This window comes from Vicia villosa, linkage group LG1 (genome assembly GCF_029867415.1).
Source record: "Vicia villosa cultivar HV-30 ecotype Madison, WI linkage group LG1, Vvil1.0, whole genome shotgun sequence".
NCBI lineage: Eukaryota > Viridiplantae > Streptophyta > Magnoliopsida > Fabales > Fabaceae > Vicia > Vicia villosa.
Window position 1 is genome coordinate 3,595,134 of NC_081180.1, and position 22,979 is coordinate 3,618,112.

Below are 22,979 nucleotides of genomic sequence, written 5' to 3' on the forward strand. Positions count from 1 at the left end.
CCATACTCGCATTACATATTTATTATATTATTATATAAAAATGTATGTTTATTAAATTTTAAAAAATATATCGCTATTAAACTATTACACATTTTAATAAAAGTGTTTTTTTTTAACTCAACAATAACATTCATAATTTTTTTAATACTGTTAAAAAACTTAAAATTATATGATATTTTGTAATTAATCGATTTAATTTTACTACTTAAACAGGTACGAGTATTGAGGTACCCATGAGACACGGGTACATGTATAAACATTGATGTTCATGCTGATATGGGCTCGGATACAAAATTTTTTCAAACTGCGGGTATGGAGACGAGTATCATAGTACTTTGCCCAAACCCTATCCATTGTCATTCCTACATATCTAAGCAATGTGAGACTAAATTCACCCCTTTAAAACCAACATAATTAATGAAGGTGTTGGGAGCTGCAATGAGACAAGTCAAACTGCCGCAATTAAGGTGACTAAGGACAAACCGCAATTAAGGTGGAAAGTTCAACAAAATATATTCGACTTCATCATGAGAATTTGAAATCTAATACTTAAGATATAATTTTTGAATGATTATTACAAATTTGTCAATATAAAAAATAAAATAATAATTTTAGAATTAATATTTCTTATTCCTACAAGATGTGTTACAGGAGTGACCTTCACGATGACTAGGTGACATCTCCCCCATATTTGTCGTTCAATATTTCTGTATTACGGATCACCACACGACCATTTCTTTCTGCAACTTTTTCTTTTCCATACATTTCTCTCTAGTCATAATCTCAACACAACCCCTTCATTTGTATATTTTTTTCTTCTATCTATTGGGTTTTGTTTCTTTGTTGCTAACTAACCAGAAGGTGGTGGTTTGCCACCTTTGATGTCTTTGACTATTGGAGTGATCTCCAATGGATTCTGATCGTGACATATCCAGTGATCATGAAGATGGCAATGAAAGAAAGACAAACATTAGTGATCATGAAGATGCAGGCAATGAAAGAAAGACTAACATTAGTAGACACATGAGTGAAAGTTCTATTGCTGCCACCGAAGACGAAGACGATGACGCTGAGAGGAAGATTGATTTGGGTCCTCAGTTCACTTTGAAAGAACAACTTGAAAAGGATAAGGTTCACTTTTCTTTTCAACAACATTCTTTCTTTCAGTTATCACATTTTTGTTAATTCTATTCATTATTGAATCCTCAGGATGATGAGAGCTTGAGGAAATGGAAGGAGCAGCTCCTTGGAAGTATCGACATGAGTTCCGTTGGAGGTACAATTAATTATACTCTTTCTAGCACCGACACCTCTGAACAAATATGTGTCTGGTGCGCGTGACAAACACTACATCGACACCTTTAAACAATGACATGGTGTCTAACACATATCAATGTGTGATACTATATTGTTACATTGTCGATGTGTCATGTTGTGTCTGGTGTCTTTGTCATGCCTTTATAGGTTATACTCTTCAATTGCTTCGGTTTTATGGCTAAAGAATTCTACCTAACTTTTTCATATTTTTTTTGTTATGAATTACTATGTAAAAGAAACTTTGGAGCCAGAAGTGAAGTTTCTCAGTCTGGCGATAAAATCGGAAGGTAGAGAGGATATGATTCTACCTGTACCAGAGACAGGAAATCCAAACGGTTTATGGTTTACATTGAAAGAGGGTTGTCGTTATAGGTTGATGTTCACATTCCAAGTAAACCATAATATTGTTTCTGGTCTTAAATACACCAACACTGTTTGGAAAACTGGCCTCAAAGGTAAGTAAGTACATTTTAGATGATTGATAAGATTAAATTAATAGTAGTAATGTTGTAGTAATTTGTGAGGTTTGTTACAGTTGACAGCACTAAGGAGATGATTGGAACATTCAGCCCTCAAGCGGAACCTTACACGCATGAAATGCCAGAAGATACAACACCATCTGGGTTATTTGCCAGAGGGACATATTCTGCTAGAACTAAGGTACTATTTTCATATGTCTAGAACTATTATGTTTGCTTCTTGATTCTTATGTTCTAGTTATCATTATATGAAACGAATATGCTTTCCATTGATGGTATTTTCATATGTTTGAATCAAAGATGAGGAGATGAAAGAACAAATTTGAGATTTACGTTGGAAAATGTTTGCATAATTTCCCTACCATGTGAACTCAAAATTGAGACTAAAGGAAAGGGAAAATAGAGAGCATAGTAGTAAAATCACACCAACAAATTTTAGTGGAAAAACTTTCAATGTTAAAGGAAAAAACCACGGGACTTAGAATACCACATTTCACCTTCAAACAATCTTCTTCTTTGAAAGATCCTTTAGTTAGAACCTAAGTACATCTCTGGGTGAACTAAGATATATGCATCCTTTTGCTTAGCATCAATCTTTTCTATTTCATATTTTGGAATATAAACAAGGCCTTTCACCCAAAGACTCTTAAGTGACCATTAGAGGATTTCTTTTCAGACCAAACTTCTTTTGGTATATCTCCATTTAAAGGCCTTGAAGGATACAAGTCGATTAAATCAACTATAGTCCTTACTTCCCCGTGCCAAAATGACTTATAAAGTTAACTTTCTCTGCAGTAGTTTTGTTCATCCTTTCATCTAAACCATTCATATGAGGAGTCTTGGTAGGTACTTTCTCACGTATAATTTTATAGGTCTTGCAATAATCGTCAAATGGATCCATGTACTCTCCACCATTATTAGTTCTCAAACATTCTGGCTTTCTTCTAGATGCCCATTCAACAGAAGCATAAAACTCTCTAAAAACGTTAAAAACTTGATCTTTCTTCGTCTTTAATGGACACACCCACACCTTTTATTGAGTGATATCCAAGAGGGTAACAAAGTTTTTAACGCCACCAAAGGACCTTTCAGATACTGAGCACACATATGAGTGAACAAGGTCTAGAATGTGCTTTCTTCTTCTTTCACTATCCGATCTTTGAAAAAAAACTATGTTCCTTTCGTGCTAAACAATCTTCATAAGATTAAAGGGTTTTCGTCTGTATGCTTGGAAGATGATCTTTATCAAGAATATCCAAACCTTTCTCACTCACGTGGCCTAGCCATTTGTGTCATAAATCTTTGCTCACGCCTTGTGAAACATTAATCCCTCTATTGTTTATCGTTCCTTGAATAATATACAAGGTATATGGCTTTTCCCCATGAGCAATAGTTATGTTTCCTTTAATGAGCTTCCATTTGCCACCTTCAAATTGATTTATCTTGCCAAAGTCATTTAACTTTCTTACTAAGATAAGGTATACACATGTTTGGAACATGTCTTACTTCCTTCAAAACAAGCTTATTGCCATTTTCTATAATGAAGCTCACTTCACTAGTGCCAACAATCTTACTTTTGACATAGCTTTCCATCTTCATAGTATCAAAATATCCATTCTGATACAACAAGAAAAATCCTTCATGAGATGTACGATGGAAGAATGCTTCTGAGTCAATTTTCCAAATGTAGTAATTAGATGCAACATTTAAATGATTGTCTTCTCCGATAAGAAATACATTTTCGTCATTTGAGGTCACTAAAACAATGGTTTTGTCTTCCTTCTTTTTCAAAAATATTGGCTTAAAACTGATTGTTCAAGTCTTTTTCACTTCCTCTTCCCTCTTGATTTACCAATCAATCAGTAACATAATTTATGTTAATCTTTCTATCTAGAGTAAAATTGTTGATAGTTACAATTGGAGTGCCCCAATTCTCAGACAATAAACTAAAGAGAAAAAGTCTTTGCAACTTGTCATCTATCTTCATTTTAGTTTTCCTCACCTGATTTATGCCTTTTGAAGGTATTTAGATGTTTGTCTAACAAGGTGAGATTTACTTACGGGCGTTTTGTTCATTACTCATGCACATTAGTATTATTTGATACATGCTCGAACAAGCTTCAATCAATGTATTTTCAAATAACATCATCTGCTTTGTGATTCTATGTCTACTAGATTTTGTCGGTATTCCCATTGGGTTTATCCTTTTGCGTGATTGGCTCATGTAATTCCAATATGTTTAATGGTCATCCATTCGATCGAACACATATCCATCATTTGTGATAGAACTCTCCTTCTTGAATTACACAGGATACTATTTCTATTTTTCAACCAATAGAACTAACGTCGTATACTTAAATAAAAACGAGTTCTTGAATATCGTGCAATAGGTATGTTCTCAGGAAAGAGATGTGAGTCAATAGACTTGCTTAAAGGCCAAATATTTCCTTAACTAAAACTTTCCTAGACATGCACAAAAATACTAACGCGCTTTACTTCTAGCAACAATAATGTTTCTTTTCTCACATGAAAGATCAAACGTTAATGCAACCAAAAAGTATACTAAGCAATATTTTCTTGTGAATACAACACCTCAGTATTGGAGAGATCTAACAGCTTTCATACCACTTGATGACAATTCTAACAAGTGTACTAGTCTCGTCGAAGTAATAAATTAAATTCATCTCTACAGGATTACAAATTTTAACAAGGTAACGATAGTGCGAATGTAAATAACAAAGGCGAGTTTTCAAGGTTGATTTGGTTCGAGAATAAAATAAGAAAATAGTTGGAATACAAGTCAATAGTTAAAGGCGATTAGATCTTTGTTTCGATTCCCCTACTTATACATGTTGATGAACTGTGCATTAACTGAATTTCTAATATATTAAAGTCTTACAGAGAATTAACAAGACCACTGCACCCAATTCCTTGGTGTGCAACTCATTTATATACACAATAAGACTCTAATTCCTTAGGCCAATTCAGAGTTAAATTAGGTGTTCTACGTTTGTTAATTCAAAAGCCACAACTTATAATTACTTGTTCCTAATTAATTACTAAGTTGAATAATTGTCCTATATCAGATCGGTAGACTTACAGTCAATAATCCACGCTCATCTGATATCAATTCATGCATTCGTCAATACATAAAAAGCATTAAAATCAATGACAATTAAATAATAACAATAACACAAAAGAATTCAATTAACATCAAACAGCCATATAATCCAATAAGGTACAAGCTTGTTTGTCTCAAAAAGACCTAATTTAATGAATCTAGCTACTCATAGTGCATGTAACAATTACCATGAGTTTATATGAAGAAAACATGAAATACAATGAAGATGAATGTTTTCAATGGCTTTCAAAACCCTCAAAATCCTTGTTGTAGAACTCCAAGTCGTCATTTTCTCTATCAAATTTGAAACTCCTCAAAAAGTAGCCAAAATACCTATTTATAGCAATTACCGCGTGTCAGTTTTGCGCAGTATCGCGCCCGTGTTGTAACTCATCGCTCATGTGATGCTACTTTGTCGCGCTCACGATAGGAGCATCGCGTGCGCGTGAAATCCAGAGGCAAATGCTTCTATTTCCTTCTTTTTTCTTCAATATTTTCACTAAGTCCACATTTCTTCCTCTTGATATATTTTTGCTCATTTCTTCATACTTTGACATGATTTTTGTTCATTATTCCACCGATTTCATTCAATATTGCTCATAAATATTACATAATGAAAGTACTCAATTCAACTAAAAACAAAATAAAACTAATTACCTACATTCAAATTAAATACTAGTTAAGTTGACTTCATCAATAAGTTTCATTTAGTTTTCTTGAATTTTTAAATTTTGTCATTTTTAATATTCAAAGTGACATTTATCATACTTTATCAAAGTACTTTTAAATATTCATTGGTTTAGAATTGGATTATATATGCATTTGTTGACTTTCCGTTTTGTTTGTGGATGAATTTTCAGTTTGTTGACGATGACAAAAAGTCTTACTTGGATATCAACTACACTTTTGATATTAGGAAGGATTGGCTTTAGTTTGTGGATGGATTTTGCTAAATTGCTTTTCAGTTGTTTATTTATTTCTAATTATGTATGAGACCAGAAATCTTAACAATCATCACAGAGTTTAGGAAGAAATCAAATTGATATTGATTTGGCATATAATTGTCAATAAAATTGAATTTGACTCTGTGCTCTAAGTTACTTCTCAGTCTTGCTCATTGTAATTATTCTAGTAATAATAAGTAGTTTTTCTTAATTTTGCTTTATGTCACTAAGCTTTTATGTTTTGAGTTTGTTCTATTTTATTGTTTTTTTAAAGGCGAAATTAATATATATATATATATATATATATATATATATATATATATATATATATATATATATTTAAGGATAAACTCTACAAAAAGGCATAAGCAGTGCCAATAAAAAGAACACAAAACAATCGAGAGATAAATGTAGGAGAAAATACAACAACAACAACAAAACCGAAGCTAATGAGCAGCCACTCAAAAAGAAAGTTTCAAAAAAAGCACCCGCTCATCATAGCACGACCCATCAGGAAACCCGACTAGAGCTTAGACAACCAAATCCATCAAATGAGACTAGGGAACCTATAGCAAAAACCAAAGCTACATCACACCTCTTGGAGAAGATATGAATTCTTGATGCGCTATCAGTTTAGACACCGGCCATATATGGCTCTAAAGCCCATCAGAGAAGGATTTTGAGTTCAACGAAGATCTTAGAAATTGTATTAGCATATTCGTGAGGGCCCACAAAGGGCGACACGGGAGGCAAATAATCTAACACCTCAACGCCTTCTTGATCGTCCGTTGCCTAGCTCGATCACCCATTTACTAGATGTGGTGCCCTTCCCATAAATGCCTCGACCACTTTTTGGACAACTCGCTTGAGGCGTCAAAATGTGGAAAGTGGCGTGTCCTAGTCCACAACGGTACAAAGGAGTCAGAGAAGTTAACCATGCACTCCTGGATAGTGGGGGATTAAGTTAACTACCCCAATCCCCTACTCCTAGAAACAGTTGTTACTTCTTGGGGGTCTGAAATCCAGGTTCAGGAACTCCTATAAATACCCCAACCCTAAGGGTGAGAGAGGATCCCGAGATGATAACACACATATACCACAAATACAAAGCTTCTCACTCTATATGTGAGCTAGCTCTAAACTCTACAGCAAACACTAAAAATCTCTGATAATCCTTAATCACGATGGGTTGTTATACATTGTACTTTTAGCAAGCATAATTCGTGCCTACCGTGAGGCCCGATAAAATTGACCTGGGCCACAATTATCGTTATCTACCATTTGCTTTCACCATTTTCCCGCAAGGATATTTAAGTAAAGCTCGAAGACCATCTTCAACACCATCGTTATGGGTTACGTAGATGGAGAATCTAATTCCTCCCAAAAAGTATGTCATACAAGTTTTGACAATGAACATCATATCCTCTAACATCACCGAATTACTGGAGAAATAACGATAATTTGTAATCACCTTCTGAAATAAAGACGCCACTGGAGTTCTCCCCCACAACAATGATCCCATGCTCATCACGGTGCAATGTGGTGACTGGGATGTAAAACAAGTGTTAATTTACCCTGGAAGCTCAACTGACATTTTATTCTGGAGTGTCTTCCAAAAGCTTGAGCTTGACGTGAACATCATGAGAGCGTTCCAAAGTTCTCTGGTTGGTCTCTCAAGCAAATAGATACAAGTAAAGGGTCACATAACACTTGAAACAGTGTAACAGTGTATGGCTTAAAATTTAGCGCAAAAACAATTTAGGTGAATTATTTTGTTGTGGACGCTTTGTCTCCCTAAAATGCCATAATAGGGAAGCCCACCCTCAACTTATTAGGGATGGTCCTGTCCACCCATTATTTACTCATAAAATACTCATTACCTGAGGGGAGAGTCAAATTATTTTGAGGCGATCAGGAGGTCACCCAAGAATGTTATCAAATCATCTTGGAAATGAGAATGGAACATGTCGCCCAAGACGTTACTCCAATCTAGAAGCACGAGATTCAGATGTGGCAACCTGGGACCCAAGATTGGGGACTAAAAATGAAAGGCTCGCTCCAACATAAGACCCGAAAGAAGTGCAGATTGGGCCCTAAGACAACCAAGTCACCAAGCTAGGCACTTTTTTTATTTGAATCTGAGGAGGAAGGGCTAGTCGCCCTGCTCAGAAGGAACATCGATTTGTTCTCTTAGGCACTCGAATATGCTATCCATAAATACTAGAGTGGTAAGCCATCGCTTCGTCATTGACCCGTCGTAAAACCCATATTTTAGAGGAAACACAAGGTTGGAGAGGAGAAAAGAGAAACCAAAGATGAAGAAGTACAGAAGCTCACAAGCATTGGTTTCATAATGGAGATCAAATACCCATCTTGGGTGGCAAACATAGTGTTGGTAAGCAAGTCATCGAACAAATGGTGTATGTGTGCCGACTTCATTGACCTTAACACCACATGCCTCAAATATTAGTATCTCTTACCCAACTGATCGGTAAAATAGCAAGTGTACTATTTTGCCTCTGTAGTAATAACGGAGAAATTCCCCGAATGTCGATCTCAAGGACTGCGTAGTAATATCGAGTTCAAATTGTAGTTCAATTAAACAAAAATTAATGTTGGGGTTTTGTTTGCAAATTGTCACTAAACAATAATTAAAATAAGCAGAAAAGTAAATTGGCTTTTTGACAAATATGAGTATTATGCTAGGGTTAAGTGTGTGACTGTCCCTATAATAACCTTGGATTTTAGATCTCCTCAACAAGTTCATACTATTCAATTACCAGCCCTTTAGGATATTTTCCCCTAATTCCTTAGCGGGAAAATCTTTGAACATTCAACCTAAATCCTAATTCCTTAGAGATTTATTATGAAATCAAGCAATTGTTTTATCAAGAGTTAACCGGTAACTATAGGGTATCCCTATTCCTAGGTGATATCTACTATAATCTAATCGTACAAAAACCTTAACAACCGCGGTCCAGCAAATCGTTAACCGTAAATCAATCCTTGTTTGTCCGACAAAGAAAGCATAAAAACATTGTACAATCAAATTGAAAAATAAAACATGCAATTGAGGAAATTGGGAATTCAATGTCATTACATGACCCAATCAGGGACACCCCCTGGCATTAGGGTTTAGTTACTCATATTGTTCAAAGAAAACAAAATATAAAATAGAGACATTACAAGAATTAAGATGAAAGCTGATCTTCAATCGCTTTCGTTCATGAAAACTTTCTTCTCTCCCAAACCCTCGTGTTCTCCAATCTTCAATCGTGTATTCTTCTCCGGCCAAAAAGTCCCATTTTTCCTTCGTAAAAATTCTTCCTTATAGTGAAAATCCATTGGTCTTTGTCTGAACTGCTCAAAATGCCCCTTTGGGTCAACACTTAATAAAAAATCACAAAAATCAGCAAAATCAGCGTTTTAGCCAACACTGCCCGTGTCAGGCAACACGGGTGGCCGTGTTGGCCCTCTGAACTTAAATTTTCGAAATCACTCCCAGCACTGCTGACACGGGTGCCCGTGTTAGGTAACACGGGCCATGTCAGCCCTTAACTTCAGAATTTGGCTTTGAGTTCTTCAGCAAAGTTGTAGCCCTTTTCGTTAGCGAAATTTTGCCACCGGAACCGCGTCATTCCGAGTTACGAAGCTCTAGTTATGATCAAAATACTACATGCCTGTCACGATGCAAAAACATGCTGAAAATTTCCATATCTCACATTTGCTAACACGGACTGTGTCAGCCCTCTGACTTTCATCTCTGTTGCATTTTCTTGGCCACGCTTTATTCTAACACGGCCAGTTTCAGGTGACACAGGTGGTCGTGTCAGACCTCATATAGCTTGATTTTCCACTTCCTTCGAAACTCCCCTTTTTGTACTTTTTCGCATTGATTTGTCTCGATTTATTCCTTTGAGCCTGCAAACAGTAAAATACATAACCAAAGCATAAAATGTAGAAGAATAAAGTAAAACACTTGACAATATAAAGCAAAGACGACTAAAATCAACGGTAAATAAACGTGTAAAAAACCACTGATCACCAACATAGATCGTTTGATTGACAAATCTTCAAGATATAATATGTCGAGCGTCACAAACAAATATTTCAGCAACAACGAGATCAAGATAGATCTCATTGGCGCACCCAAGATGACATTCATGTCTAATCATGAAAACTATTATTACAACCTCATGCTTTTTTAGCAAAAGAATGCAGGCTCCACTTATCAGACACTCACGGACATAGTGCTCTCAAAATAGATAGAGCACAACCTGGATGTCTGCATTGATGACATGATAGTGAAGACCTCAGGGTGGGAGAGTCGCACGGAAGATTTAGGGTTATCTTAGGGCCATTCAGGGATTACAACATGCACATAAATCCTTGCCAAATACTCATTTAGCATGCGGGCATGCAATTTTTTTGGGTTATGCTAACCTAGAGATATAGAGGTGAACTCGGACAAGTTCCCGACTATTATTGATATTGATGATTCCTTGCAATGTTAAAGAAAATTCAAAGTACCCTTTACCCAAAGGAGTTAAACCCCATATTCCTATAGATTTCCATATTGTGGCTAGCTTGGTTCTAAGACTAACTACAGTCAGGGGAAAGTAACTTTAGTCTAGATAATCCTCCCATGGAGATTGTGCTTGAAAGTTTCTACTCCCTTTTAGTATTCATCCTCGGGTATCACAATCACAATCATATCTCCCTTGACGCAAGGTACATACATTGCATCAACAAAGGATTTTAGTTGTTTTAGATTATTCTCTTTAGAAGATGATGGATTGAGAAAAGGTTTAATGATTGGTTATGGATTGTCATCCAAGAAAGAATTTAATTTTGCCTCTTAATTTTTTTATATCGTAGAGTTCATTTCTCTTAATTGCATTTTGTATTCTTTTAATAATAAAATGAGTAATAAATTATTTTAAAAGATGGTTCCATTCATGACTTTAAATTGCAGACCACATCATGTGATACGACGGAATATTGCGATTGCGGCGGTGTTTGCATCTGCATCATCGCTATGTGATCATAACTTACACTAAAAATCGCATCATAACGACACAACAGCCGCATCATACCTCATCAATCGGCAATAAATTATGTATTTCTTGCAAAAGATACTTCGTCCACCTTCCTTTCTATTTATATCATAGATTTAAAGTATGTTTTAAAAGATTTTTTTTTGAAGTGATAACTAATTGTTAATACGATATATATGAAAAATTAAAAAGAAAATAGAAAATATGTAAATTATAAAATAAATAATTAAGTATACTAGTAAGATTTTATTAAAAATAAATTCATGTTGCAATGACTTCGACCTGCGTCGCGTCGTAACAAGTAGCCACAATTGCAATGGCTACAACCACATCCGTAGTTGGAACCGCAATTAAAAACGATAGGTCCATCACTACATACTACAATTAGGTTGGTAAATTATATTGCTCCAACATAAAATAAAATCAAAACATAAATATAATCAAAGACATAACAAACCAATATTCATGCAAGACAAGACAAGACATGTTCATCATTGATGATCAATTTGAAACTTTGGAAGAAACAAAGACATGAGGAAGAACATCCACTGCTAGTTTCAAAACAGGTTCATCTGTGCTTTCAAATGAATACAATTCTCTCCAGTTAGGTGATGAAAACGAGTCTTCTTCACTATCATAATAAGCTTTCAACAACCCTTCTCTTCTTTCTCCTTCTTCCTCTTCTTCTTCATAATAAGACTCTTCTGGTTCGTAATATATAACAGTATGAGGAAGTTTAAACCTCACTCTATTAATCTTCCGTGAACAATCTGAGGCTAACCCTTCATCAACTTCTTCAAGACGGTTCTTAGTTTTTTCCACTAAGCTTAAACATAAACTGTCTTTAGGTAATTGATCACCGCGAAACCGAGTCGAACAAGGGTGCACTTTTTTCTTGGACTGCTTCATTTCTTGAGAATCTAATACCCAATCTTCTACAAACCCTAATTCCTTACTAATCTTCTTCACTTTCTTCATTTTGAAAGTTCTGTTTTGTTTAGGTTTGATACAATCCTTGAAGGATAACCCTGATAAAGTACAAAGCTTAGCACCCATAATTATGATTATTATGATAATTATTACAAGAATTAATGTTAAGTCATGCATGCGTGAAAGTAAGTTAGCATAATGAGTTTAATGAACTCATTATTCAGTATATAACTTTAGGGTTTGTATCTATCTATATATATATATATATAAATAAAATGGGATGATGATGATGATTATGATTATGAGACGGAGATGCCTAAAGCAATGATTAAAACATGGTTAATATCGTTTAAAAATGTTTGTATTTTTCTAAGTACTTGTATAATTATGGTTATTGACAAAATACTTGTTTTTTTGATAGTTTTTTTTTGCTTTGTTTTCTTTATGGTTTAAAGTTTTATATTTTGGAGATTTGGTGTTTGGAGTTTTCATGTGAAGACAGTAGAAACGTTAGTTACAATTATGGCATAGTTTCTACTTAGGTTCATATCATCCTATATCCTAGGTTGGATGGAATCTTATTTTTGACAAATATTTGATGGTAATAATGATGGTGGCAACTGGCAAGTCAATAAGTAATATACTACTAGTAATTACTAACAAGAAAAAGTAGTTGATTCAAGTCTTTTCTAATGTGTTTTTGTTTGTAAAAATTGTTTTGTAAAATAATTTTTTAAACTGTTTTTAATAAGATAGAAAAACTTTAATTTCTAGACCAAAAAAAAATGTATTTTAGAATAACTAAATAAAATGATAATATTCATTTCCAAATAGTTTAGGATATGATAAAAGAGATTGTAATTTTTTAAAAAAAAAAAAAACCAAACAATTGGTAATATTAAACAAATAAGTAAATTGTGTCAAAAAGAAAAACAAATAAGTAAATTCACCTATTACAAAGCAGATATAATAGAGAGGTTCAACAAGTTTGAATACAAACAAAATTTAGAAGAACTCATATCCTCTTTATGCGGTGGAATACTCAATGTTAACCGTATGAGTGGTCCAAAATAAAAAGTTTAATAAAAAACCACTTCCAACCAGATAAAAAATCACCTCTGACGTTCTCACCTTCAGCCAGCTTCAAGAGAGGATTTTGATGTTGTTGACTAAATACAATAGGGTTGTTTCTTTGTTGCATAAGATCCACAACTTTTTTTTTTCCGCATAACCCAAATACTCTCGATGACATATGAAAACACTAGTGGTTTCTTTTAGGGAATTTCTTATTCCATCTCATATTTTTTTATCATATTTTTTTATGCGAAATTTCTTAAATGCTTTTTAAAATTGGAAATATATTTTTGATGCGCACTAAAATTTGATAAATTATACATTGGAATTACAATTTAATTTCCAGTTTTGACCTGGAGAAATAATTCTGGTTTTGTGATACACAGAAACTAGAAAAACATTATTGAATAACACAATTATCACAAGCTCAAAGTACAATTCATAACATAAACATAAGAAATATGTACATTAAGAATTTTAACATAAATCAAACATTACAAATCAACGTCGTGGACAATACAACATCATGATAATATCATCGACCGATCTTGAAATAGTCGCATCTAGCTCGATCGAAACTTTCTCCTCAAAACTGGTAAAAGAATTCCACATAGTCCATATATCTGCGCTTTTCTTCAACTCACGGTTGATGAACACAAGCTTCCCATCTTTGCCCATAGATGGCGAGCGGTACTCTATCTTTACAACTTTACGATTGTCGCTATAAGGTACAAGTTCCTGCAATATTTCACGCACATCTTCAATTGGAGTGTACTTCAACATGCCATTCGATGTTCATTTTGATGTTCATTTGTGGTTTTTAGTGTTGTGGTATGAAACAATATGACAAGTGAGGTTATTTATAGTAGTTGGAGGCAAACATGAACCATATAAACCCTACCCCTGTGTCAGAGTTGAAATCGGAATTTCACTTTCGATTTTATATTAATTGGAACCGGAAATTTATTTCCGGCTAGTCCCCTAGGAGTGAAAAACCAGAAACATAACAGAAACAACAACTCATTCAAAAAATCTCATGTATTCAAATATTGTATTTTAGTCAAACTACAAAAATGGATATATTTCTCCAACATAATACATGAACAAAATGACATTTTCAATAAAATGATACCTAACTACTTAAATGAGCCGGAAAAAATTGTCGTCAGCCAAATCCACCGGTGGCACCCCTTTTGACCTCTCTCTATTTTTTTTTCTATTTAAATTTTGTTCAACTTGTTGTATTCTTGCATCCTTTCAATGAATTGGTCCGACCAAGTCTCTGATGGGATTGTGAAATGAGTCGCCACTCTAGTGATGTAAGTAGTATATGGCATCCCGGTTTCAAATACACTTGAACAAAATGCAGCAGATTTGAAACCCACCTAACACATATGATACGATCGTTGGGATTTGGGGTTGTAGCAATGCACAGAGGGAAAAAGGTCTCTAAGAAACCGTATCTTGTAAGATTAATACACCCTCTCATACATCCTTGTTATTAGATGATCCATATCAAAGAAGCGCATCCATTTATCTTCCGGTGCAAATCCATTCACGCAAGGTACAAGAGAGTTATATATATATATATATATATATATATATATATATATATATATATATATATATATATATATATATATATATATACACACACACACACACACACATATATATATATATATATATATATATATATATATCTTTAACTTTCTCTTTACTCCTGAACACACGTGTGTATAAATCTCTATTGCCCCTCAACTTTTTGATCAGGATATGTCGAACAATATGATAATCCTTAAGTCTGTGGTCTCCGTGAATGCAATCTTCCTCAATTTCTCTTTGATGGGGAGTTTGGTGGCGTTATCGGCTTTCAAAAATATTTCTTGTATCGTTTCTCATTCAGTCAAGATAGAAATACTTGATTTATTGACATTCACTTTATCGTCATCTTCAAAATTGAGTCTCTTCCAATGACTAGAGACCTCGTCCATATGTATCGGGAAATCAACTTTCATCTTCTTAGATATGACACAAGCACAATGGAGACCATATATTTTCACAATTGTACAACCACACTTTGAGTTATCGGAATCGACATTAGAATATAATTCAAAGCTGCTCGAGAGATATTACCGACCAACTGAGAATATAGGATGGGGTCTTTGAACCTGTGTTCCAACACCGTGATACTACGACCAAATGTTATTTGTATCTCGTTATGCTGGTTTAGTATCATCTAGTTCACAAAATCTCAACCCGTAATCAAATCATCCTTTCTATTTCTCATCCAATTCTTCAGACAACCATGAGCAGACTCAACTCGATTTGTTGTTGTATTTCCGAGATGCATAACCCCATCGGTCTAGGCACAAAAAATCTTCTCCTTTACCTAATCAAGTATTGTGCTTTCTACATATTTCAATAGATCGGGATATTTCACGCAAACATTCCTGAATTGAAAAATAGCATTAGCGTATAGCTCTTTTGTTTATGCACTTATTATAACATTCCATGCATCCATAATTTTCTCCACAATGATGTCCGCCTTGACCAGCTTTCCATCTTCACATGCAATCTTTTTTGTCCCCACCGCCGGTTTAACCCAACTTCTCACGTTTTTAGTAATATGGTATCTACAAAGTAAGGCGTAAGAAGTAGGAAATACAGTTGCAACCGAATTCATTAATGTTGTATCTCGGTCAGTAACAATGACTTTCGACATATCTTCTTGATCCTTCAATAGTGACCTACAAACCTCTAAACCCCATGCAAATTTGTCCTCTTTTTCACATTCTAGAAATGCAAATTTGTCCCATATATATATATATATATATATATTATGAGAATGGGTAAGTTATATAAGAATGTGAGAATGAATCTGAACTAATAGATTTTAAAATAAATGGTGGAGATTATGTGTCATTATTTTTTTAAAATCTAAACCATTTATTTTAAAATCTAATAGTTCATATTCATTCTCATATAAAAATGTCATTCTCATATATTTCATATATATATATATATATATATATATATATATATATATATATATATATATATATATATATATATATATATATATATATATATATATATATATATATGCCAACTAACAAGTTGACTAATTTAATTAAATTGTCAAGATATTTTTTTAAGTTATATTTCTTCATTGTAAAATATGCATGTGTTAATATTTAATTGCTTTTGTCTTTAATTAGATTAGTTAGTTAATTGTATACTATTATGTATTGAAGTTTGAATATACTAATTACAATAACGCTGACTGAGGTACGGTATTATACGCTGCCGACCTCAAAATGATTTTGTCAACCTCCAAAAGATTAAATAATTATTTTCTGAAAAACTTCTTTAGTTATCATAAAAAATTAGATAGTGTATCTTCAACTAATCACAATATCTTATTTAATTTTATCATATTTAATTATTTTTAAAATAATATAATTGTTTGTTGTTTTCAATATATTTTACACCAAATATAACTTTATCTAATTTTTTGAATTGGATAGATAGAAATAGAATTGGATAAATATTTCAATATAAAATTGCAAGAATTACCTCTATAAATTTTTTCACGTTGACCTTTTTTCCTCAATCTACCAAACCTCAAATCAAGAAAACCACATCAAACCGTGCCGTTCCATCACATATGGGTGACTCGGTTTAAACATCCGCAATAATTGAAATGAATTTGGCACAACACCGCGTCAGAGCGGCCGCTCCAACCGTTTACCCTTACATTTGTAAAGATAACAAGGTTATTTTATTGAATTTTATTGGCATTTGCAAACGTGTTCATTAATATTAACAATATTAGGATCCGCGTCACTAAAATATCGACCATTCTGCTTCGTGCTCCCGTTTCCGTTCCATCTTTAAAACATCGACCCTTCCGCTTCGTGCTCCCATTCCATTCCATTTTTTAAGATGGTCGCGCCGTGCCACGATCCAAGATTGATATCATAGTACCAAATCACACACAACCCTGCATAGAAAATCAAACAATTTGTTCCCATTCCTACAGGTATTAAAAGCTCTTCCTGCTACTCAGCTTAGAGCTTTCACCACTGTCCAAATCAAAAATATGTTTTCCTGTCATGGATGGTTTTGACTTTATAGGCAAAATTATGTTCACTTTTGCCATATTGAGTTAAGGTCCAAGATAAATATGGTACATATCCTACTTCTACAATAAAATATGCAAATATTCATCATCATTTTTAAGCCAATCAAAACCACAAGGTGAAAAAGAAGTAAAGAAAAGAAAGACATCCATTGAATAATTTTTTCAACAACTTATCTATAGCTAGAATGTATCATATGAGAAAGAAGCTTCCTTCTTTTGCCAAATCTGTCACTGGCTTTTTGGTTTCTCAATCTTCACATAAGGTAAAACACCCATTAAATAAACAACTTTTGGAGACCACTCACGCTGTTGAGCACGGCAAAACATCAAGAATGTGTTTGCAAAGTAGGAATTGAAACCCATGAAGAGATGCCACAAAGCATGACCCTGAGGGTTAATAGGCCAGCCCAATATCTCGTTGCAAAAAACACGATCACAAAACCCAAACAAACTTCCTAATATAAGAGAGCCTAGAAATAGCTTAGCTAGCCGCTTGGCTGAGACATCTTGAGTGTGAATGTAATACTTGTACATTCTTGGAGTACAGAGCAGACATAGAACTATATAATGCACTTTGAAGCCGACGCCAAAACGGAGCACTGAATGGGCAATTGCAAAACCAGCACCATACAAAAATAGGAAAATGGGCATTGTACTGCGATAGTGCCAATCTGGAGAGTAGAGGATGTACATGTACAGAAGCACCTCCCATACCATAGGAGTTTCATCCCCTTGTTGTTGCCTAAAAGTTAAAAGCAGTATCTTATTAGCGAATAGTCGTCCAAAATAAAAATAAAAAACTAAATAATCAATGAACAGACTAAACGATTCAAAGTACCCAATTTTATTAGCAAGATAAACCTAGCACTATAGTAGTACTTATTCAACATAAGAAAAGGTAACACTATGATTGCTCTTGGTGATTATATAGGCAAATCAGTGTTTTTTGGTTTTCTGTTCTAAAAGCCTAAGCGGCTAAGCCTCAAATCAGAGTAAAATCTTGGAGCTTTGGCCAAAATCATGGTTTGGGGATTTCAAACACAAAACCAAACACACCGGTAGTCCCTGTAATTGTTATCCATCTAGTTAGTAGTTACATAGTTTACATAGTTTATTCAAGCATATAAGTTATCACCTAACTTAAAAATTCATACCATGTTAATCCTTCTTGTTTACTTCTCACTCTAGTCCCTAATAACAACTTACATGATTGGGTTTTGTAAATTTATGAACCAACTTGAATACTCAAAGACTACGCTGCACTTGAAGAATAACCTCAGGAGTCGGTAAATGACAATGTAAAATAATATAGTATATGTACACTCCTTTGATTTATCACTAAGAGGGGGCTAAAAAAACCAATTTAGATCGCGTTGTAATGATAAGACTCCAAGCAATTGGAGAACCCTCCCTTAAAAGCTAGCTATCAAGAGGGAAGAACCAATAAACTTAAACACTCCGCCAACCATCACATAATACTGGATGTGAGACTTGGACACCACATAATACCCAAGCACTATCATAGCACCGCCAATGAAAGCCAATGTCTCAGTGGCAGTAACCAGGTTAACCCCTCAGTAGACAGCCCTATATTATCTGAGCCAGCGTAAACCAACTCTGATACCAATTGATAAGTATCCAAGCAATTTGGGAATCCTCCCTTAAAAGCTAGCTATTAAGGGGAAGAACCAAGCCGCTTAAATACACCACCAAGCATCTTATACTACCCGCTGAAGGACTTGGACAGCCAATAATACCTCAAATATAAATTTCAAACCCATTATGTATCTGAAATAAATTAAGAAATTATATATTCATCCTTTAAAGCAAGCTTACAATCTTAGCAAAGGCAAATAGCTCAACAGTACCAAACTGGTTCAAAACTCAAACATAATTATAAGTTGGGAGTAGCCACAACTTCATAGTCGGTGTTGGAAATGCAAAACCACATTAAAAAGAATATATTTCTCCAAGCGGAAAAGGTTAAAAGAAAGGTAAAAAAATCATCCACATAAGGAAACATGCAAATATGAGAGAAAAACTAGACTCAAATACAAATTCCACTAATGTCTCAATACCCTACTTTCTCTTTTACCCCACTACAAGTTAAAAGGGATGTTTACAAACAACCAACAATGGACACTTGAAAATATAATATAATAAATGTCCAGTTCTCAGACACTTAACAAACACTTAGAAACTCCAAACTCCATTTTACATATCGCTTTAATCTTTGAACTTTTATACTAATAAAGATAAGTTATAACATTTTATAATGTCGTCATGCTCACCTTTCTTTCTTTTTTTATTTAAGATGGGTTTTATAGTAGTTGGATACAATGTATTATAATCTATTTTATGCCCTGTAAAATTAGGAAATTTACCACATCCTTGTGTCAATGTTGTACCATATATGCATCATTTACCTTATCAATCATTGAAGGTGTGATTTGTATTCTAACGGTTTTAATAAACCGAGGTACATTTCTTCAAAATCGACAATAAATAAAAAGGAGAGACAGAAAGATGTATTAGGTGCTCCTGATATTGGTGTGCTGGAATTTGATCAAGCCACCAACATTGTGATTTGTCTCTCCTGATATTGGTCCATGGCAGAAATAGCAACTTGCAATTCTTTATTTGGAAGGAAAAAAAAACATTTTTTGTTATATTCTAAAAAGAATATATGAAATCTCTAGAGCAGTGTTGTAGATGGTGGTCCATGGTGGAAAGCCAAAATCCCGCCATAACGGCTGCTATGCAGCGCCGTTGTAGCGGATTATGGCGGAAAACCCACAATATCAGCCAATATTTACCATTGCGGCGAGTCCAAAAACCACATGTATATCCGCCATAGCACTGCCAAGACAGATATTTGATAATGCTGCTCTAGAGCTTGCAAGTTGCAACAACTATTACACTTGAACAATCTTCGCAAACTGAATGAACTCCATATGGATGATGACCAATGGCCCGCACCCATCACCCAATACAAACTACTCTACCCATAGCACACATTCATGATACATGTATCATTTGTTTTGCCTCTATTGTATTTTAACCTCTTTTGCATTTTAAATTTCAGAAGCACCCACAATAACAAATTTAAAGAAGGTAAATGGCTAATGCTAATTTTTATATATTCTAAGGATATTGTTTAGTAAATCATAAAAGAAGTAAGATTTTATGCAAACTGTGTTTTATTTGTATAAAAAAGAGATATATTTAAACTTTTTAATGATTAAGCATTTTGTTTTAATTATTAATAATGCTCTTAGGGTACTTATTAACAAGATACGGTAGCAACACACACAACAACAGCAAAAATGATTAAATGATTTGGTAGTTAACATATAAAAATAGATATTTTTATTAATATTGAAAATGAGGAATGATAGAAAATAATTATGATGTAAACAAACATTTTAAAAAGTAAATGGTATAATTAATACTACAGATTTATATATGGTGCCCCCACTATTCAAAATTTAAAGATCCGTCCATACCCACCATCTTCAGGGTTTGAGAGACATTTCCCAACCACCATCTCTATCAAATGATCCATCTCTAAACCTGAACTTCTAAACCAGAACAGACTCGAATCTGCATCTGCACCTCCTCCCCTCCTTTGAAGCAAGAACTTTGGTTCTCTTAAATAATATCGGTCTATTGGTCCCTTCTCTTTCTCTGTTCTCGCTAATTATTTGTTTTTGTTATGTATTCCATTTTTTCTCTCCAATATCATTCCTATTGTTCTTTGCTCCTCTCTCATTTTGTAGAGTTTATGTTTCTCCCCATGTATTTAACTACTTCGTTCTTCAAGCTGTGGAATCAGCATCTTGCAAATGCAAGGTGATGCTGCCTACAACAAAACCACAATGGGTCCAACCACTTCCTGGACTCTTACATCACAATTACATGATCTTTATTGCACCATGTTGCCCACAAAAATGTGATCTTTGTGAGGTTAGAGCAAGCGATTCTAATAGTTCATCAATATGAATATCAACTGAACCCTATGAACATGAAAAGATGTTTGTATGGCCGAATAAATTATTAATGATGATAAAAAACCATTCATACATATGTAGAGTACAGAGATATATATACCTCTTGCAAACACCTTAAGTCTGAACTTTTCAGTTATGAAATAAACATTTTATAAAGTGCCAACCTAAGTCGGTATAATACAAACTAACAGTATATAAATTGCAATCAATCAAAAAAGAAAATGAATATTTCCACAAAAAAAAGATGGAGATTGATACTTACACACGTTGTAGTGTAGCATGGTACAACATGCTCCCAATGGCAAGTGTCATGTTTGATAAATGAAGGATACTGAACCTTTTCTCAAATCGCTGTCTTAGAGCATTTATAAGACCAATCAGAGCCAAAATAATTGTCGGAATATTGGATATTGTATTATAAAGTTCTGCAATGTAAGACGAATGTATATAATTTTCTTCACAACACTCTTTGGTGGATGTAACTGGACCCCAGAAGCTAGACATAGTTTCTGCCATTCTCTACAGCCCGATGATCTTTACTCAGAGCTGCAGAATTCAAAGGAGGGAAAAAGCCTGCATGCCATATCAAAATCCAATCAATTATAAAATATAGAGATTAAACCCGACTAATAAAGCACTACCACAATATTATATCACAGAGATGAACATGCTTCATCACAAAGAAAGCATGATAGAACAGCAACCAAGTCTTATCCCACTAACCGGAGTCATGTTACATGGATCAGTCAACACCATAATATTCTATCAAGCAAATACCATACTTTTGTTCAGCTCATTAATCTTCAGATCTTTCTCTAATAGTTTTTCCAGGTATTTCGCTACCTCTAGGTTTGACTACCCTTCATCTAATTTACTCTCCTTATTACAAAATCCACATATTTTCTCTCTACATGCTCAAACCACCTAATCTAGATTCCATTATTTAGTCTTCTCCGGGTGTTATTCCAACTTTCTTTCTAACGCTAGATTTCTAATCCTATCTCATCTTAGAAGGAAGGCATGATAAATGTATTAAATCAAATGACATGAAAAACAAGTTCCAAAAGTATGCATAGATGCTATAACAATATACAACTCAAAAAAACAGTATAAAAAACCTAGAAGGACACCGACACTGACACACCTTTTCTCACGCTTTATTTGAATCACTATTCACTATTCACAAGTGTCGATGTTGATTTCGGACACCAACACAGACACACTTTTTCTTAGAGGTGCCGGTGCTACAGAGCTATTCACTACCTTATAACAGCAGTAACTACCGGATATCAAAGCAAGAGAGAAATCTCAAAACCCCTCCCTCAACATGGAAACCAAAGAGTTCAAAATATCTAGAGTTTAATTTTTATCAACTTGTTAATATCACAACCTGTATTAGGTTCTAAATTTGCACACGTGACTATAAATATAGATCATAGATTAATTCCAAAAGGGGAAAATCAAAGAAAATACGAAATTTGATGAAAATTCAAATATTTTAAATAAATCCATATGCAAATAAAGCTATGAAACACATTGATTCAAACCTAATGAAGCTTTCCACTATCTCAAGAAAGGAACAAAAAAAATCATCAGAATCAATAAAGCAGAACCTAATCGAGTAATTGGGTGTAGGGTTAGGAAAATTGAGGCACGTGATAGTTAGGTTATGGAGAAATCGAATAAATAGAAAGGAACCTCAACGTGGTGAAGGAAGGCGAAGCATGAGGCAGAGCAGAGCAGAGGCAATGGCCGTGAAGCAAAGGCGGAAATTATTTTGATTTTAATTTAACGGCGGAACTTGTTCCTTCGATACTTGTACTATACACTATGATTCGTTAAATTTATTTATTTATGGTTTATATTTTATTTAAATTTAAAGTCTTTTGTTACCTATCAA

At 34.1% G+C, this 22,979-nt stretch overlaps 2 protein-coding genes across 2 annotated transcripts; one reads left to right on the top strand and one right to left on the bottom strand.

Annotated features, from left to right (window-relative positions):
- Positions 1 to 635: 635 nt before the first annotated feature.
- On the top strand, positions 636 to 6,072 carry LOC131599710 (rho GDP-dissociation inhibitor 1-like). Its single transcript, XM_058871984.1, has 5 exons — positions 636 to 1,131; positions 1,210 to 1,276; positions 1,554 to 1,772; positions 1,853 to 1,977; positions 5,778 to 6,072. Exons 1-5 carry the CDS (start codon positions 910 to 912, stop codon positions 5,847 to 5,849), a joined length of 705 nt encoding a protein of 234 aa, XP_058727967.1. The 5' UTR covers positions 636 to 909; the 3' UTR covers positions 5,850 to 6,072.
- An 11,125-nt stretch (positions 6,073 to 17,197) lies between these two features.
- LOC131626794 (alkaline ceramidase-like) lies at positions 17,198 to 22,934 on the bottom strand. Its single transcript, XM_058897629.1, has 3 exons — positions 22,778 to 22,934; positions 21,342 to 21,652; positions 17,198 to 17,811 (listed from the first exon to the last, which is right to left on the bottom strand). The coding sequence occupies exons 2-3, from the start codon at positions 21,593 to 21,595 to the stop codon at positions 17,298 to 17,300; spliced, it is 768 nt and encodes a 255-aa protein (XP_058753612.1). The 5' UTR covers positions 21,596 to 21,652; positions 22,778 to 22,934; the 3' UTR covers positions 17,198 to 17,297.
- Between the last annotated feature and the right edge of the window lie 45 nt (positions 22,935 to 22,979).

Excerpts from the sequence above, each read along its gene's own strand:
- LOC131626794 (XM_058897629.1), bottom strand. The coding sequence starts at position 21,595 with ATGGCAGAAACTATGTCTAGCTTCTGGGGTCCAGTTACATCCACCAAA. Across the intron at positions 17,812-21,341 it reads CATGCTACACTACAACGTGT|GCAACAACAAGGGGATGAAA; the intron begins GTAAGTATCAAT and ends TTTAACTTTTAG.
- LOC131599710 (XM_058871984.1), top strand. The coding sequence starts at position 910 with ATGGATTCTGATCGTGACATATCCAGTGATCATGAAGATGGCAATGAA. Across the intron at positions 1,132-1,209 it reads AACAACTTGAAAAGGATAAG|GATGATGAGAGCTTGAGGAA; the intron begins GTTCACTTTTCT and ends TTGAATCCTCAG. Across the intron at positions 1,277-1,553 it reads CGACATGAGTTCCGTTGGAG|AAACTTTGGAGCCAGAAGTG; the intron begins GTACAATTAATT and ends ACTATGTAAAAG.